The following is a 20,254-nucleotide window of genomic DNA, read 5'->3' as shown; positions in this document are numbered from 1 at the left end:
CCTTGAAAACTTAAAATTCTGTAACTTGGCTTGAAATAAGTTTTAATGAGAAAGATTGTCACAGAATGAATTTTGAAAACTAACACAATCCTTTTGACAAATAGCTTTCCTTCAGTGATCTGCAGATCACAGTATGTTTACCTCACCAACTTGAAGCTTGCTAGTAAATGAAGCTGAAAAAGTGAACATCCTTCATGTAGCAGAAAAGTTACTCAGTACAAAAGGATGAATAATGTGTTACATTCTAGAACTCTCTGATAAGAAGGCTGAGGTGATTAATACCACTACAAGGAAAACCTGATTACATCCAGCTTTTGATAAACAAAGGGGAAATCAGACACAATTTATTAGGTTTTAGTGAAGTGTGTCCTGTTTGAAGAGCACTTTGAGACATTCAGGTTAGAATTATTAATATGAGACCAAGTCCTTTTATATACTGAAAGATAAACTGATTGCAATAACCAGCTCACACTTATGCACAGACTCCTTTTTCGTCCACAGATTTCAACAGCAAGAGAGACTCCACTATACAGAGGTTAAACCTTGCACAGGAAGTCAACAGTGATAAGTTTGGGTTCACAACATGTGACTTTTCAAGAAGCAAAAGAAATGAAGCTCAGTCTGGTTTTTTTTTGTTTGTTTTGGCATCACCACAACAAAAACAAAGCAGGGAAATGGCTCAAAATTTACCATTTGCCACATGTGGATGCAACTCATCTAACTAACAGAACAACAAAAGACTTAAGATACAAATCCACCTTCCAGAGTCCTAGCAACACAAGGTAAAAGACTGTGTGTAGCTACCTCAACTGATAACTAGACCATAGTCCCTTAATGGAGAAGGTTTTCTTAATAAAAAGCAGATCCTGTATAAGGAAGTAACTCCTGAATTATTACTTTTTTTTTTTAATTGCTATTTCTAATTTAATCTCTAGAGGATTTGCAAACCAGTTACCCTCAATGAATTTTAAATGCCTATCTTGAGAAACACAGCTTTGAAATCAAGTTGTAACTCAGCATGGAAAACATAAGGAATCGCTTTGCTTCTTTTTCACTTCAGGTCATTTTTTTGATGGGCACAAGCTGGCAAAAGGCATTTTAATGCAGAATAACTTGGCCAGTTTTCAGCTGCTCATTAAAAAGCTGACTGGAGTTTTGAACCAGCTACAGCAATTTTAGAGCCTTGGAGTATTAAGATCTTCAGTTTAAACCTTTAAACACTGAACAAACACAAAAATGAAGAGCACTCTGCTGTGGCATGGTTTCAATATATCTACTTGGAGAGCAAACATACTCTGATCTGTGAGGTTCATCAGTGCAGGTTCTTAACCACTGCCATCTTTTCAGACCCTTACATGCCAAGTTCAAGCAAACAAAACCCAAACAAAAAAACCTTTGCATTTTGCTTATCAATGAGCAATCAGAAGTTGAAAACATAACCCATACTGCATCAAGTCTGTGAGGTCAGGAAGGGAAACAGCCTCCCAGTGAAATATTGTCTTCAAAGTCATGCCAGGAGTGGAGGGGCAATGATTTAGCTTCACGTGTGACTGCTCAGGCTGGGGAGAGCCAGACAGGTTCACTGCTAGTATGTAGCAAAGCCAGAGAAAACAAGAATGATAATTAATTACACCAAGCAGTTTTACTGACACAAGTGCTGATGTCTTCAGTGCTGCAGGAGTGGAGGCTATTTTCCCTTGTTTTCCATATTGTCATCAGTCATTGCAGCCTCACAACTTGCTTCCCTGATGTCACAGGTAACACAGCCCTTTAAAAAGGAACGAAAAGACAGTCACTGAAATTCTCCTTTTTATGAGTGTATTCCAAAGAGTCAAATCCTGATAGCATGAACATGTTGCAGTTCCTTGGAACTTCTCACCAACAGGCTGAAATCTCTCTAAAAGAAGAGATTATTTAGGTAACTCATTTTCAGAAGCAGGTACGTGCACCTCCAACTTATCTTGTCTCAGGAACGACTACGTTGGTCAGTGGAACACACAGTTTTAGCCTGAGATAAAAAGGCATGTGCCTTCCTTGAATTTGAAGGCTTACCATACAGGTTTATAAGCTGTTCATTAAGGATTTGTACTACAGTTGAACAGCAACTGTATTGACCAACAAAACAAGGCTGAAATGTCCCAGAGTATCAACAGATCAGATTTTTCTTGCTCTTTAGAAAAGGTGTGATACCGAAATAAAAGTATTAAAATAGAAATCATGCATTTCTTTCTACCTTCAAAAGCTTGGCTGCATTCACAAAATGACAATCTGTATAGAAAAACATCACCTACTGCTTAGGAACAGTTTTAACACCTTAGATAGCAAATATTTGTATTTGCATACCAATACATCTACTAACATTTGAGATGTAAACATTCAACAGCATTTTCTGCAAGACCACCAGACATTGCTTTGCTATCTGAATCAAATACAAGGTCCTAACTAAAATAGGACATATGAGCTGTTAATCAACAAGATATCAGGAAAATGAAGACTAATCTTCTGGTTTTGTTCCAGAACCAAGGACACAGGTTTATAATTTTTTCTGCTCTAAAAACAAAACCCACAGCTCAGAAAGTGACTTGAAAATCCTAGCACAGAGAAGATGCAGTGCTGTACACATCAGATTTTTTCTGCTGCACAAGTACATGGATGCAGACCACGTTGCCTTAAAGCTTTCTGTATAACTCTAGAACTCTACAACCTCGTCTTACTCTTCTTCTCTGTAGCACCTGGGAGCACTTTAAACTGATTAGGACATTCTCTAACACATACTAATATAAACCAGAAGTACTTCATCGGACCATCCAAGAGCTACACTAGATTAAAAACAACTAGTTTTTTGCAGGTGGATTAATTCTTAAAGGATCATGGAACTTTATGCCTCATTATTTTGCATTTCTTACTACATGCTTAAACCTCCTCTGCAATTACAAGCATTTTTCAGCTTGCTGAACGTACTGGCTCTAATCCTCACTAACATTCCACTGTTACATATTATTCCATCATAGCAACGATCAATTCTATAAGAAAAAGAACAAAAGAACTAACACCAATGGGAAAAGCATCACTAGATATGGACTCTTAGGAGAGGATGTGACACAATTACTGTCCATCCACCGGTGTGACTGAAGGAATTTTGCCACAGGTGGCTCCTAGACAGGATTTGCATCTCTTGCAAAAAAATATACAATAGAAATACAATAGCATTTCTCATCTGGCGAGTCTACTCTACCTCTTTTCCTTCTTCTATTTATATGTAAGGCCTCCCCAGCCCCCCAGCACAAGAAGATCACACTTGTTAGTACTGGCACTGCCTCTGGCTAGACAAGGCATGAAAAAACTGCTGCTTATGCCTCTCCCAGCTCCTTACTTGGGTGCTGATTTGCAGTGGGACAGTCTGGGTCCGCATCCACGTGTGCACCTCTGCAAGCTCCTTCTTCTGCCCATCCGTAAACCAAGGCTGCTGCTTTCGCATGACTGTCAGTTTCTCCAGATCCTCCTTTAAAACTTCCTCTGTAATTCTGCAGGTAACAGACTCCCATGAACACAGCTGTACTAAATGAAGCAAGGCAGGCCCTGATTGTAATCACATCACACTGGGAGGGTCTCCTCACCAGCATCTACGGCTCCAGTCTAGACAGCATCAGCCAATGCAAAGTGACTATACTTGATCTGATTTGCTCTGTAAGGTGTCTTTCAACAATGGCCTGACAGTTCAAATATGGAATCTCATTAAATATTATGTGTAAAATAATTGCTAGCAGCTTGTAAATAACACATAAGAATTTTTACTCCTTTATCCATTCAAGGCACAGGACAAAAACCAACCCACTTAACATTTCAGCAAAAAGGTTACATGGTACCATTTTTAACTGATGGGGGGGGGAATGGGGAAAAGCTAGACAAAAGGAAATAACCAGGACTTGAAGTGCACAAACAGTAAATTAATACACCTTCTTGGAGTTTCAATGCTATGTGCACTATTTCTGTGGTCTTGCTTTTAATTCTAAAGTTCTATGCACATTTTCAACCCATATGTCAGAAATTGTTGATGTTTTCCAACCTGTTTGGCATTTGGTAAGTCATTAAAACTTGTTCAGGTGTGTGATCCATCATCATCCAGGCTGACTCATGTTGGGATTGATGAGCTGTCCCTTTTACTTCTGCTTCCTGATTCTTTTCTTCTTTGGAAGCTTCGGAAGAATCATTACTGGCAAAATACTTGCTGCTTTTCCCACTACCTGCTGAGAATTACCATGAGAAAAAGAACATGGATGCCTGAGAAATTCTAGTAACTGGGCAGAAAAAGTAAGAGAACACCAGTGTGTTCTTGTGAGCTAGCTCTGCAACACAAATGCAGGTACTCCCAGAGTACTAGGAGTAATTAGCAAGTGACTACTACCTATTGAGAACTCAAAAGTAGATTATCTCCAAAGCTCTATTTACTCTTTTCAAAGTTAACTGGCTCAACTTCTCTGCTTCGGATTCAAGAGGTCCTGCTCTAGGCAGATTTACCTTTATTCAAATAAGATGTAGGCAGGTATCTAATGTAGAGAAAAGTGATAGTGAGAAAAATGAGTGACTTACTGGTTAAAGGAACAGCTTCTTAGAGTCCCATTTCAAACTACAATGACTGAAACAAACTTGGTTTCAAACACTACACGTTGGTGAAAAGACTACAGGTCCTCTGTAATGGAACCTCTCATTCCCACTACAGTATCTTGTTATAAATTACCAACATGTTAGCAAACCATCTAGCACCAAACATCCAAATCTTGAGCTTCCCTACCTGTGCCACAACCAGAGGTCTCATTGGAGCCAGCGCCCAAAGAACCAGATAATGCTGATCCATTGCCTGATGCTGCTGAACCTGTCCCAGACTGGGAGTCCTCATACAGTAAGCGGTCAGTAAATTCACTAGAAGCACAATGGCTAGCACTGTTACCACTATCTTCTGGATCACTGTCCTGGGGACAAAAATCAAAGCAAATAGATTCATGGAAGTCACATTTATGTTTGAAAAAGGAAGTTCATGCATTTACTGCATTTGTCACATGTTGACTAAGTTGTCATATCAATTCAAGAGGTTTGGAGTTTCTAGGTCTGAAAATAAATGGTGGTCTAGAACTCAGGATACCACTCTTCGTGGGTGAAAGCCATAAGCATCTGGACTCCAGTTTACTGGTTTCTGCTGTAGAACCTTCCCCCCTGGGTCAAGATATTGTATTGTTTCATTAATTGAATATTTTCTGCTGACAAGAGAGCAGGAGTCATCCTGTTAGGTGGCACAAAGCAGCCACACACATCAAGCAACAGTGCACTACAGGGAAAATGAGTGTCTTCCCCTGTATTCGCTACGTGAAGCTCACCGCTTCAGCGGCTACAGGTACACCAACTCCCCTTTCAGGACCCTACCCTGCAGTTTCAGCTGATCCAGCCTTTCCAGCCCAATCTGGATTCAGGAGCCAAAATTTTTTTCCTTGCCTGCAGAGCTCAGATTCCTGCCTCTGAGTTTTACCGCGGAAGTTGGAGAGGCCTTTTCTATGCCCATGTATGGAAACCGACCCACACGGATCCCTGTTCTTCGTTCATTAGCTGCATCCCTGGGAGACAGAGGGAGTAATTAGAATCGTATCTTCCCTTTGTATTGGTTCTCCACAGACTGTGGGACTGGCTGAAAAAGGATGCCAACTGTGCAGCACTAACCGAATTCCACATGCACAAAAGCCCCAACCCCAAAATTCCTGCCGACAGTTTAACTGAAAAGGCTGCTGCCAAAATGCTGAGCAGAAGCAGCTTGTGGCAGCCTAGAACAGATCTCACATCTCTGTCATCTGCCAAGTGCTGCAACTGTACTGTCACAGCTTCCCACTGGTGCAAATATAAGCTTTCCCACAGCTTTCTCTGCCTCCTGTGCTGTTTGTGCCCTGCAGTCTACATAGTACAGCCACTGGATAAAGCAGCTAACAGCATCTGGTGACCCTGAGAAACAGATCATCACTGGTTTTGGTGACTGAACACTGTTAAAGTCAAAGAGTTTGTCCTCTACATTAAAAAATGTTGTTACTTACACATTTAGCTTCTGCATGTGCTTTAACATCAGTACCAATGGAAAGCTCCATAGGTTTTGGCAGCTCTTCTTGAAGTAAATTCAGCTGAAGTGGGGAGCTGCTCCGCGAACTACTCAGCAGTAGGGCCTGGTCACACTGGGCCTCTTGCTGGTCCTCCACAGATGTGGGAGAGGTTAGAACAGGCTGATCTGCAGAGTGTGGAGCTACTGGCAATGGAGCAGGAGTGGGGGCTGAAGGTAATGTAGTGCATGGATATGAAGAGGGGGGACAAACATACTGAGGGCTAGGAAGAAAGACATATTGAGGCATCTGAGCATACATGGGGAAACTCTGAAAAAGTACAGCCATAAATGTGCCTATGTTTGGGGGATAAAGTGCTGGACATGATTGTGCTTCACAGCGTAGTTGTGATGATGACATGGAGTTAGGTTTTAATGAGTGAAGGGCAACCTCCTCTCTTACAGAAGAGGCTGGAAAGTTAGATAATGGATCTGAATAGATGGGAAGTCCCATGGGTGGAAGGACATTCATACTGGAGCTCAGACAGGACACTTCTGAGGGAGAGAATGATTGTTTCTGAGTTGTTCTCTTCTCACATGGAAGACTATTTCTATTTTTACTAGAGGAACGGCTATCTGAGAACTGTCTCTGAGGTTTCTGGCGCTTGAATTTTCCATGTTTGCCTTTTTTACAGCTAGCTGGGCTCATTTGCTTTGAAGGAGAATCTCCTAAGGAAGAAGAAAAATAGGCACATTCACTGAAATGACCAACCTATCACAAAAAAAAAAAAAAAGGAAAAAAAATCCCCAAAAGCCAAAAAACACAAAACACAAGAGAAAAACATCCAGATAATTGAATATGGCTTATTCAGAGAGCTGACTTTCCTTTGGATAGTTCTTCCATACACCACAGTGACAGATTTGCTGACATATCTACAATATGTCATCTACTTTCTTATCGATCATTTTGGCTTATCCCAAACAGATCTTTTATATTCCTTCAAGGGGAAGAAATGGCTTGGGATTTGCAGGGTTTCTTGCAATCATTACCCACTCTGTGAAAAATCTAAGACAGCAGCATCCAAGATGGAGCAGAGCTTCTGTGTGCACAGTGCTGCGGGTCAAGCCTCGGCAGTTCAAAGGAAGTATTCTGTTTGCAGCATAGTAAGACAACCACTAAATCATACAAAGGAGGACCAGACTCCACTGCCAGGTTGGCCATTGTAAGTCACCTAATAAGCCTCTGTTTCTCAAAGCTGCTGCCTACCTTGGCCACAGGAATGTCCGTTGTTACTTCTGCTGCCCTGTTGAAGGTAAGTCCTAAACGGAGAAAGCAAGATCCTCTGTCGGAACCTGTCAACGTAGTTCTGCTCCTCCTTCTGAGTGTGGGCTGACAACGTCTCTTTTGTTAGCCCAACTGGCTTTAAGTCCTCAGGTACCAGAGTGAGACTCTGAGCATTCACAGGGGGCAGCTCAATTTGTTCACTTCCAACGGTAGTATCCTCCATTGTAGTCACTTCTTTGAAGAGGGAAGAAAATAAATCACTCATTCTTTGCTCTGGCCTCCTGGCATCAACTCCCACAACACCCAGAGGGTTACAGAGAAAACAAATCCTGTCTGAGCTACCAAGCAGATACAGGTTGCAGAGGTGGGGGGAGAAAACACCCTTTATGTTCCAATATAGTTACATTAACATCAACCAAGCAAATTGTATTGCATAGTCTGGAAAACTAATTGACTTTAAAGTTAAGAGGCACTACTTTCTTCATACTTTCTCAGTACAACAGTAGTATAAATACTCATTGTTTTACACGTCTTTCTACAGTAAATTGAAATAAGACTGTCCCATAAGTCATTTTTATTTTAAACCTCAACAGCCAAACCAACATTGTTGCATTTGAAATATGCGTGATGAAGTTAAAGGGAAAGGGAACTAGTGCACTCTGTTAAGCCTGGGTTTTATTAAAATACCAGGCTCAAGTTTTCCTAACAGTGCCCCTAGAAGTACCTCAGTCGAGTGTCAGAGTCCATATTCATGAAAATGTATGTCAAATGGACAAAACTATCTCCCTGTGTAAATTTAAAAGTCAGCGAGTCACATCAGTGTTTTGTGAGTGTGAGCAGTACCTGATTCAGGGTGTGGGACATGCACTATAGTGCTGCTGTAACTGCACTGGCTGGTGACAGATACCACACTCAGAGCCTTGTTGGACAGGGTCAGGTCTGCCAGAGGAGCTCCCACCATGCCTGCTGCTGTCTGCTCTTTCAGTGCCCCTCCCTGATCAGCAGGTGTTGGAGTTTGGGAATGACCTGCAGAAGCAAAGCAGAATCCATTGATGAGTGCCAATTTCACTCCAAGCACAGCCAGTAACTATGCACACAATGAAATAGCACAGCCTTATATACAAATACATGTAGCATGCATATGTCAGTCCAATGTTAGCACATATTAAACACAGCAGTTCATTTACTAACAACAAACAAGAGTTCTTTGGATGCCCTCTACATTCAAAGACTTAATACTGTAGCTTATGCTTAACTGCAAGATCTAGACACAGTAGGCAAGTATTTACACAAAACAAAACCACTTGTGTGTTAGTGTGACAACAATTTAAAAAGCAGACATAAAGCTCAGAACACACAACAGTGGCATATAAAAATAAAGACTTATTGTGGTTCTGTTATAATTGTCAGTATACTTTGTGTTACCTTCCAATGCCTCAATTTCCTGCTGCCTTTGCTGGACTTGCTTATCATCTTCTGAAGATGATGATGACGTATTTGCAGAAGATTTACATTTCCTTTTCAATGCTGGAATACTGCAGCTCTCTAGATATCTGAAATAAAAGCATATCACAGGAAGCTCTCCCTACTTTCTATTTTTTTTTCTCCATTTGGAGACACAAACATATGAACAATCCAAACTGGAGATCCAGGGGTTGTTAACTAGTATTTTAAATTCACTGCAGGAAGCTCTGGACACATATCTGCTTTCCAAGGAGTATTTTAAATAAAATCCATCAATTACACTTAAAAAAAAAAAAGAAAAATAATAAAAAAGACAAAAAAAAAGAAAAGAGAAGAAAAAAGATGTTATCCACTGGATTAAAAAATGCCAACATTTAATAAATTATATCAACTTTCTGTTTTATATGGATGCTCTCAAAGCATATATTGAGAAGACACTGATATATTATGCCCATCAAAATTCTCTTAAATGCCTACTGCAGTGATGGTGAAACTACCAGGAGACAAACATCAATAGTTGCAAATATAATCTGAGGCCCTAAATTCCTCACCACTGTGTAATTCCAACTGACTGAAGGTTGGGATGGATTGCCCAGAGACAGAAAAGTTTACAAACATTCACAGATTTACCTCACAAGTCAAAGCCCAGTCGGTTTAGACCAACATAACTGCTTGGATATTTACCTTCTACCAATTAATCTTAAATTTGTATCAATAAAATCAATGAATAGCTTATTACCTGATGATACTATCAACACAATTGATCTGCTGATAGGATGGAACACGTGGAGACTTCTTGGAATCACTGTAAAATGCACTGCCTGGTTCTTCTGTGCTGTCACTTCTCAGTGTCTGAAGAAAACAGGAAGCAGTATGCCTTTTCCCTAGGAAAGAAGAAATCCTCACAGACTCCTCTCAAAGAAATCTAAACACTAACCCCACTAAGTCAGATATGTATTATACAGGGATATATGGCCTACGACAGCACAGCTCTCATTACCAAGTTATCCTGCATTTTCATTTCAAGTCAGGCTTTAAAAGCAGGGAAGGGAGAAGGGGAAAGAAGGCCCAAAAATGAAAAATACTCCACCCCACACTACCTTAAACATTCACTCAGAAGAACCAGCAGACACACACACACACACACACACAAAAACCCAAACAAAAACAGCATAGGAAAAAAAAAACATTTAAATTGTAAACAAACCTATTAATTAATAACTTTTGTAGAGAGTATCAGAGAGAAAAATGTTTTAATATGGGCTTCTGTGATATTTGAGGAAGCATCTGTTTTTCTCCATTTATTTGTGCTAGGTACTAATTGCAAATAATGTGCATTAGCATAATATTAAGCACTCAGAAACTAAACCACTATTTCAGTGGGAAGTGGGGCAGTTTTTTCCAACATAAGAATTGTTTCTGAGTCCAGGTAAAGTAGCTAAGGGAACCTTTCCTAGAAGACTTAGCTACAAGTTTGCATCTTCACTAGAAAATGTTAAAATAAATTAAAAAGAAGTAGTCTATTAACCTAGAAAGAGACAGGTATGTTCTCAGGGAGCAGATAAAATGTTAAAAAGCATCTGTTGAGGTGTTTTTTTGGGGGATGTTTTTTTGGGGGATGGGTTTGGTTGGGTTTTGATTGTTTAACCCTCTGCCAACAAGCCCAAGTAACAACAAAACACAACATAACACCCCACTTACCACATAAGCACCATACTAAATGCTATTTCAAGTTCTTATGCACAACAGCAGCTAGCCAAACTCATGGCTATAGACCTCTAGGTGTTCATATTACCTTAAGAGTCATAATGACACGAGCTTACCTCCTAGCATGTCTGAGCTCAGAGCCTGTTCATTGCCATTCTGTGGTTTGCTCCTTGATGCAATATACAGCTGCTGCCCCAGGTTCTTTATTCGGTTGACATCTGCACAAACTTGTTGCAATGTCATCTTGAGATAGGTGAAAATGTTAAGTCAGAAGAGAATTAATTACAAAAGGCCATAGGAGACCATTAAGATGGGCTTGGGTTCTTGCATTCCCCAAACTGGAAGGGAGAAGGCTGTCAGTCTAAGCTGGGTATCTACTGGTATTCATAAATGTAATGAATCTAATTATCATGGTTAATTCATTTAACTACAATAAAGCTTAAACAGCATCAGCATTTGGACTTGTTAATACTGATGCAGGCCTTGAGAGTGTGAATAAGTTGATGGCTTATCCAGGGGCCTCACAAGGAAACTAGGTAACTGCAATGCTTGGCTTAGGACAGCACTGTTTCCATGCTCTTCTATGGGTCTACACTGTAGGTGATCTCTAGGTGATCCTGCTGTAGCTGGGGTGTTGGACTAGATGATTTCTAAAGGTCACTTCTGACTTTTAAAAGAAAACAGAAAACTCCAAGCAAACAGAAATGCCTCCACATGTATCAAGCCCCTTTCTGGTTGCATGGCTTTTCCATTTTTTCCTCTGAGTCCACTGGTTCTTTGAGAAGGCTGATCTTAGGCAAGTCTTCAATACACTCTAGCAAACTGCTGTAATAGTTCTCTGCTCATTTTGGTCAGCAAAAATAAGAGGGAAAACCAAAACCCAGCATCCTGTAACGGACCAGTTTAAGTTCATTCAGCTTGAACACAGCTGTATATTCCCACTTTGGCAAAATTCATGAAAACAATGCACAGTAAAAGTTTTCATTTTTAAAACGGTAACACATTCATAGACTTACTGGTTCCTGTGTCTCCTCTGCATAATTCCCATTGGAGTCACTGGAAGATGCAATGCTGATGTAGTGCTCATAAGAGCCGCTGCTTCCAAGGCTTCCATAGCCACTGGAAACGTTGCTGTGAACTGGCTGCAGGAGGGGAAAAAATAGTAACTAAAAAAATCATCCTCTTAGAAAACAGAAGGAAGGGAACAACAAACTGCAACACAGAACTTCAAGTAAACCAAGAAAATTAAGTGAAAACTGAGTATTGCTCTGGGCTGTAATGCTTGCTTGGGAAAAACTCTCTACCATGCTTAAAGCTGTTTAAGGATGCAGATTTATCTTTCAACATAGAGAGGTGCTGAATATGTCAAACAAAGGGTTGTTTGAGGGGTTTTTTCTCATCACCTGGACTACCCAAAGTTGCATTTCTAATGCTGCCACACAAGCCTGTCTCCATTCACAACTTTCATCTTCTTTACCTGCAGAAGCAGCTTGTAAATTTGTCCTTGCAATTCTCTTATCTCTTCCTCAACACTGCTTGTTTCTTTATTTCTGGCAGCAAAGACATCTTCATTCAGAGGGCTTCTGGGGAGAGCAACGAAATTTCACTTTTAGTTTTAATTTAATGAAGAAATGGTAGATAAAGACACAGGAAGAACAGATTATTTCTTTTAATTAATTATCATTATTTTATTTTGACTGCTTTCCGTGAATCAACACAAAAGGCTGCTCTATGTTCCACTAGCAGCTCAGCTAGTGCTGTCAGAGCGATGGTTCATCTGAAGCCCTAGGGAAGTCAGTACTCCTGCACTCAGAAGACAAATTCACACCCCATAAAAATCCCAAATAAAAGATGACTTTGAAAAGTCAAAAGGCCACCCCAAAAACCCATTGCCTAGAAAAGAAACCAGGAAACAGGAAGGCAGGCAGTCCTATTTCCAAATCTCTTGGAAACTAAGGATAATCATTGTCAAAATTAACTTGTACATTCAGTATTAATTCCCCTTTCAAAAGAAGCTACCTTGGTAAATGCTTAAGATTCTGTATCAAGTGAATGTTCCAGAAGAAAACAAGGTGATTTTGGCTATATGTCAGTCAATTAATAGGCATTTTTTTTGTAAGGCAATTGGGAATGAATGTCAACTAATTATTTCTTAAAAGTGGTCTACTTTTGACACTCCATTGTAGCTTTTACTCAGCTTATCTAAAACTGGCATTTTGATTTAGACACATCTATTGTCAACAGTATTTGGGCATCAACCATGTGTAAAAGCATACGCTGAAAAGGTTGGCTTTGCTTTTTCATTCAAAATAATGGGCTTATTTTCATACTTAACAAGACTAGTGCTGTTCTGAAGGAGTGGGGGGCCTGCAGGATCCTAGGTAGCTGTTACAGACTGCAGGAGCAACATGATGTCTCTATTTCAGTACTGAAAAGGCTTTTATTTTGCAGAGTATTCAATGAAAAACACTTCTAACAGATCAACTCAACAACTGACTTACGTCCGGACTTTGTGTCGGCCAATGATGAACGCCACTTTCCTGCTCCAAGGATTCACAAAACTGGACCAGCTGGTGTCCAGGATGACATAATCCCCATTTTGAGTACAAAATCTAATAGGTAAATGTTCAAAAGGGGGTTGGCCAGCAAATTTCAGGACTGAAAGAAAAAAAAAACCCAAAAGCTATGAAGAAACAAGGTTTAGTTTACATCATGACACAGCAGGGTAAGCACAAACACTAATGACTGGGGTCTGTGGTGGGTTGACTTTTGCTGCATGCCAGGTTCCCCCCAAAGCCACTCTATCACTCCTCTCCCTTAGCAGAACAGGGAAGGGAAAGAAGTAAGATTCAAACTTTGTCAGTCAAGATAGACAGTTTAATTAAGGAAAAGGCTGTGCATAGAAGCAAAGGAAAAAGAGAAGATTCATTCTCTACATCCCATCAGCAGGGGACGTCTGGCCACTTCCCAAGAAGCAGGGATAGGAGTTGCTCCAAAGACAAACATCATGAATAGCAAATCCTCCCTCCTCTCTTCCTCTTTACTTTGATGGCTGAGCAGACACTGTATGTTATGGAATATCCCTTTGGCTGGTTTGGGTCAGCTGTCCTGGCTGGGTCCCCTCCTGAGATCCTGCCCACTGCCAGTTTCCTGGTGAGTGGGTGGGGATGTGTGAAATGTTGAGGAGACAGACTTTGTGCTGTGTCAGCACTGCTTGGAGGCAGCTGTGCTATCAATACCTTGCTCTCTATCGATACACAGCACAGCACTACTAGAGCTGCTCTGGGGAAAATTAATTCCATCTCAGCCAGTCTTAATACAGGGTCCTTTAAAACTCTGGGTTTGAATTTGGTTTGATCTCAAACTGTTTATTTTTGCTAGACTGCAAATCAGTCATACATCAAGCGATACAACAATGAAGTCATGTTAAAGCCAGTAGAACTTCCTCTTAAAGCAACTGCACTCACTTTTCCTGTGAACAGCAATCATCAAAGGACGATCTTCTGGGTGCACATACATCAGTATGGATGTTCCAATTAGATCCTGAGGTAAGTAACCCAACAAAGGCACTGCTCTGAAACCCAAACATATTATCACTGATTATAATGCTGCTATGCATATTTGTATCTTTAACCTTTTGCTTTTCAGTGAAGTTCATATGAACCATTTACAATGGCATGAAGTAAAGCTACAGAACATTTTCCAGCCCATCTAATAATGCTCCAGTGCAATGCAGACTTGCTGAAACAAATGACTAAGACTTCTGTGCCTGGACATCTAACAGATTTTCACATTTGCAGGCAGTTTTGTGCTTCCTCATATGCAAAGGAAAAAAAAAAAAGGAGGGGAAAAAAAAGTATCATGAAGAAAGAGGTCACAGGCAACATGACAGGAAGAAATTGGGGGCTGGACCGGATGATCTCTCGAGGTCCCTTCCAACCCCTATGATTCTGTGAAATCTTACATGGATGCTGCAAAGTGTGTTGTAAAAACACTCTTGTGGCTTTGCAGGAGACAGCTTCAGCCTGTCTGTTTGACTTGGCTCAGTACAGCGGCATCTCCACACTGTGATCCCCAGAGCTTTGCATTAGGTGGGTTTTCCACTGTGTGTTAATTACCACAGGTCCCCGTTGCCCCAGACAACTGACTGCAGCTCTGTTTAATTCACATTTTAAGTCAACAAAGGAGATTACACCTGTGGAGTTCTAGGTGTTTTTCAATGAGCAGACTTATCACAAAATGATGTTGTTTAATTAACTATTGATAACTGTACAGTTCCAAATACTTTACTTGGGTCTCCAGCTGCATCAAAGGAGGTTTTGCTACCTCTCCATACACACCTCACAGGTCTTAAGATTCAAATCTCACCTGTCATCTATCTCAAGAAAAACACATCCAGGGGTGTGAGTGGTGGTGAAGATTCTTTTATCCATAGGAATTCGAGGAGCTAGTAGAAAAATAAATATTTACTGAAACAAAGTATGCGCTGAGACAGAAAACCTGTTACTTTTGCTCACAAGAGTTATTGTTTCCTGAACTTTTTAATTGTTCACTGCTTTCTGACCAGTAAGTCATAGAAAGGTTACAAGTTTTTAGGTGTTACACACTTATCTCAAAACTAAAAGCAGTGAGGTGATGTCTAATGCTTTGGAGCCTTGCAAAGAAGGCAGAGATGCTCTGGATTTGCCTGCATGCACACACACACTGGAAGTTACAGGGGTGAGACTAACCAAGCACATGTTCTAAACAAAGGAAGCAGACTTTCATTTACTGCATTTTCCTATTGGCTTGGGTTTTTTCCACAGGAGTCTCCTGACTTGCCTTCATATCCAGAGTGAATTTTCTCAGCCAAAGCTAAGCAGCAGGACTCTGCATCCACGTGGGCAGAAGTACACACATGGACCAAATAGGGGGTGATTCGGAAGGGGTAACAACGTGTTTCCTGCTCTTGATCTTTACCACCCCTGAGGAAAAATGAAAGGTATTAATGCACTGGTTTCAAGACTCAGGATGCTTTCTACACTTAAATTTCTTCTGGCACTAAGATGAGCCAGGCCTGAAGCAAAAAACCTGCCTCCATCACACAAAACTATAGTAATGTACTTGCCTGATCCTGCAGAAAAAGGACTTCACCTGGGCATATTCAAACAGAGAAGCTAAGAAGAACAACAGACATTGCAAGGATCAGTTAGTTAATATCCTTAAAAAGGTCACACCTATCCGAACTGTTTTAAACTCTGCAATTCTCCAGACTTTGTGAGCAAGACAGAAGTTTCACAACTTGCTCCTTATTAGCTACTGAATTGGCTCTTCCAACAGCCTGCTCCCACCCCAAATGTTATCTCTCTCCTGCAGCCCACTCACTCCTGGATAATGGCTGACCTGGAACAAAATTCAGAGGAAAAAAAACCCTCTTTTCCCCAGTGCATCATTATGGAAAAAAGGGTGAAAATTCCTGGCTTTACGAGCAGCCTCTGTTATCCCACATCCTTTGGTATCAAGTTGGACCTCCTCCATCCTTTGGACCTCCCAGTTCTGATGCTGGAAGAGCCCAGCAGCTAGGTCAGCACAAGACATGGCCTTGGCATGTGAGCCACATTTGAATCATATACAAATAGGGCTTAAAATTCACCATTCAGCACTAAATAGCAAGTCAGCTTTAAACTTGCATTCCATTAGCTATGTTCACAGCAGGCTGCAGACACCACACAGACAAAGCACCTAAGCAACTGTGAAATGTAGATTAAACAACTTTACATTCACAATTAGACCTCCAGTTTCTTTTTTAAAAGCAGCAGTATTTGGAATGAGTAAGATGGCACACAAAGCAATGAAGTGTCTGCCTTTTAACTTACCCCAAGTAGGAGTTAAGCCTCTAGGAGGGTAGCTAGGACTAGCTGCAAAGCTACTCAAGTTTTTCAAGTGGAAAGGGAACAAGTGTGGCCTATCTATATTGCTAGTGTAAGCATTTAAAATGAACAACTATTCTATCCTGATTGTGCAAGACAGAACAGCCCATAAAACATTTAAGAGCCCCACCTGTCTGACTTTCCATGTTCCAAAGGGGCAGATGGGACTGATCGGTGTGTGTGTAGAACACACTCACATCCTGAGGGACAAGCAGCTCTACAAACCGGGAGGAGTCCAGCACTTTCTTCTTGCAGTTTAGAATGGATGCTGCCTGCTCAGAAATATGCACTATGCGTCCAGAGAGCAAGGAGAACACAGCCACAAACGTGTCCTGGAAAACAAACACTCTTAAAGGCAATCCTCCCACAACACAGAGTAGACAAAAAGGATAAAACACCAAAACAAAACAAACCCAACCCCAAAACAAACACACACACACCCCCCCCAACCCAAAACCACCACACACCACAACCTACAAGAGAGGTTCAGAAATGTGTTCTTAAGTTACTGTCCAACTAAAGCTGTGCACATGCTACTACAATCTCCAGTGCTACAGCAGATTACTCAAGATTTAAAAATGTTAAGGCAACTCCTGTAATAAAATTGAAATGGATTTACAGTGATGCTTCCCATTGTCCACAATGGCTGATTGTAACTCCCCACACTCCTGAGTATTCACCACAATTTCACATACAAAAATATTCTGAGAACTTTTCAAATAGAAGGGATTTGCAGAATTTCTGATGTCATGTAACAGTAGGGGATCTCAAGAAACACTCTTTTCTTTGAAGCAGAGCACATGACAGAATCATGACACATACTCCAAATCAAGAAAAAAAACATGAATCCAGGAGTACAATTAGAAACTGAAGTCCTTCACGATTATGGACTTGATCAGCTTTACAAAACATTCTATCAGCTTTACAAAATATTCTAAGTCTGTCTCAAGAGATGACTACGCTGTAAATGAATTCACATGCAAGATTCTCAAGGAGGCATTTCTTGCTTCTAGCAAAAAAAAAGGAAAAAGAAAAAAAAAGAAAAATAGGTATTTCCTCACTGCTGTTTGGTACCCTGAGTCAGCATAGATAAGAAGCAGTTTTGATCTACTTTTGAAAACAAGAAGACCTGACTAGCTAAAACTTAGAGGTTTACACATTCTATTTCCCCAAAACAATACATGAAGACTACACAAAGAGTGAAACAGCAAGTGATGGACTCTTTGAGTGTGCCTGAATTCCTTACAGTGTTTTTTGGAGTGTGTTCAGATGCAACTGCCACCAACTCTTCTATGCTGTATGTCATCACATCTGTCTGAAACGCTCTTCGGTCACTCAGAGCCTGGAAAAAGTCATTGTTCGCTAATTGGGGGAAAAGAACCAAAACAAAACAAAAATGGGAAAAGCAAAACAAACACAAGGAAGTCAGTAAGGACACTATTTTTGAAAGTATTTCTTACAGCCCTTGCATTTTTGTCATCTTTTTGGTGAAGTCCAAGGTGAGATGAGGAAGGTCTGTGTAGTGACAAAGGAAAAAGGAATACTGATTATACTACTGGAGTGACCTATGGATGTGACAGAAAACGAGCATGAGGCAGTGGAAAGGACAGCACATGATGGCCAAAGAACAATTTTAGCTATGTAGTCCTGCTGGAAAACACAGACTACCCAATCAGTTTTCAAAGTGGATTGGGAAGTCTGTTTTTTCAAGATACAGGGAAGTTATTAGGGGGCACCTATTACCAACAGGATTGCAAAAAAAGGAGAATCAGTAGGTGGGCATTTTGGTAGGAAAGATAAAATTTTTACTTTAAAAAACCACCATCACAGTGCCCTAGAAAGTCAACTGTCTGCAGGATAACTGGAATGCTTTCATTTGTTTTAATGTTACTTTTTGCCAGACAAGTCTATTCAAACCAAGCTGCTGTACAGCTTCTGTGCGTCCAGCATCCCTAGAACCACACGTACCTTGAACCTGCTGGACACACTGCAAGGCATAGTTGAGAGCACTGATAGTACTGGGCTTGCTGGAACTCCTTTTCTCTTCAGGCAAAAACCTTTTCAGTTCTTGGATCATGATCATCAGGTCTTTGTGAGACTGGCTCCCATTCAGCTGCTCACTGTAAAACAGACATTAAACTTCCCTGGAGAATTCTGGTATGGGAGCTTCTTTTTTTGTCACCTAATTAAAATTCTTCAATAAATGAACATTTTGTGGGCTTGGTCAAAGAATACCTGGAAATGTCCTAGCGCTCATTCACTGCATTACCTTTGTATCTTTCTCACTTCTTTGCTTAAATCTTAAACCTTTTCTCCTTCCCCTTCCTCCTTTCCAACTTCAACATGTCACGGATGGCAAAGTCACTCCACAACCAATCTACTCGCTAAGATTCTCAGCAACTACACTTAAGATGATGTTTAGATTTTCAGAATCATGCCAGTATCAGAATCATGAATAGGTGCTGTCTCTGTGGGTATAAAAGTCTTTTATAGCCTTCCAGTCTGCATTCAGACAGGGTGGGGCTTTGAGCAACCTGCTCTAGCAGAGGGTGTCCCTGGCCCAAGGAACCAGATGGGCTTTGAGGTCCCTTCCAACCCAAACCGCTCTGTGATTCTATGATTAAGCCGGCTGATGATCAAGTGCTTCAGACAGGGAAACGCAAGGGCCTCAAAATACACCTGACCCAAGGATTTCATTCCCTGTGTGATTTAGGAGCCTTCAGTACACTTTAACAACGCGGCCTCAAGAGCCACAAGGTTATTACCAAGCAAAACCTCCCTCTTCCTATTTATTTCACTGACTGAAACGACCAAAACAAAGAGCAGCCAGTAGCCTCAGAAGGCAGATTGACTCTCACCCCTAGGGATGAGATACCGGCACCATTATTTTAAACAACTTTTGTCCGTTTGGCATGGTTATTGGCATCGGCTCTGCCTGTATGTGAACTGCTACACGCGGCCAAGCGCTGCACCTCAGCTTTACGGGACAGTTCAGTGTGTGGCGTAGAGCACAGCTCCGGAACCGCTCCAACTGAGGGAGAAAACAGCCATTTCGGAACTTTCCGCAGAAACACCCTGCCAAACGCAGCCCCCAGATTAAATGTGCGTGTATATATATTAATATATATATGTATGAGCCGCGAAAGGGTCGGTGAGGAATCAGGACGAGCCAGCCCAGGGAGCGCGCAGCAGCCGCCTCACCTGGCGCGCAGCACGACACACACACAGCGCGGGCTGCGCCTCAGGCCGGCCCCCGCCCCCCGCGCCCACCCCGCCGCTCCGCTGGCGGGAGGCACGGCAACTCCGGCCACGGGACGAGCGGTCCTACGCGCCGCGGAGTTACCTGTTAACTTTGCTCCGCCTCACGAAACTTCCAGCCGAGGAGCCCTTCGCCGGGCGGCCGCCGGAGTCGGTGCCGTCGCCAAGGCCGGGCCCGTTAGGCCGACTCCCGCCGCAGCCGGCTCCCGCGCGCATCGCGCCGCCTGAGCCCGCGGCCCCCCAGCGCTCCCCCTCCCGCGGCCCCGAGTCGGCGGGGCCGAACGCCGCCTCCTCCCGCCCGCCCCCAGCCCCGGCAGCCGGCGACCAACTCGCGCCGCGTTCCGACCCGCCGCCTCGGAGCTCGCCCGCCTCCATCTCCGGTCCGCAGAAGGCGACGGGGCGGGGGCATGGGCCGCCGCGGCCTTGGCTCCTCCGCGCTCGGACCCTCGGTGCCGGGCGCCGCGCGTCTCCCGCGGGAGGAGCGATCGCACGCCGCCTCGAGGCAGCGCGCTCGGAGCCGCCGCGCCGCTCCCGTCCCGCGGCGCGACCCGCCGCCCC

General features: G+C 42.2%; 1 protein-coding gene across 1 annotated transcript; it reads right to left on the bottom strand.

The window, feature by feature from the left end:
• Positions 1 to 1,635: 1,635 nt before the first annotated feature.
• Positions 1,636 to 20,071, bottom strand: PER3 (period circadian regulator 3; the record flags this gene model as incomplete). The annotated part of the gene is made up of 21 exons (XM_084274583.1): positions 1,636 to 1,768; positions 3,374 to 3,524; positions 4,067 to 4,247; positions 4,793 to 4,970; positions 6,075 to 6,802; positions 7,341 to 7,592; positions 8,202 to 8,384; positions 8,784 to 8,911; positions 9,562 to 9,706; positions 10,646 to 10,772; positions 11,546 to 11,671; positions 12,007 to 12,112; positions 13,031 to 13,187; positions 13,997 to 14,103; positions 14,898 to 14,976; positions 15,351 to 15,493; positions 15,637 to 15,685; positions 16,569 to 16,770; positions 17,685 to 17,800; positions 18,407 to 18,558; positions 19,782 to 20,071. 21 exons carry the CDS (start codon positions 20,069 to 20,071, stop codon positions 1,688 to 1,690), a joined length of 3,681 nt encoding a protein of 1,226 aa, XP_084130709.1. The 3' UTR covers positions 1,636 to 1,687.
• Positions 20,072 to 20,254: the final 183 nt, after the last annotated feature.

The sequence above is a fragment of the Gallinula chloropus genome (assembly GCF_964237585.1).
Source record: "Gallinula chloropus genome assembly, chromosome: 23".
Lineage (NCBI taxonomy): Eukaryota > Metazoa > Chordata > Aves > Gruiformes > Rallidae > Gallinula > Gallinula chloropus.
Note: the sequence above shows the minus strand (reverse complement) of the source record. Positions and strands in the feature narration are given on the sequence as shown.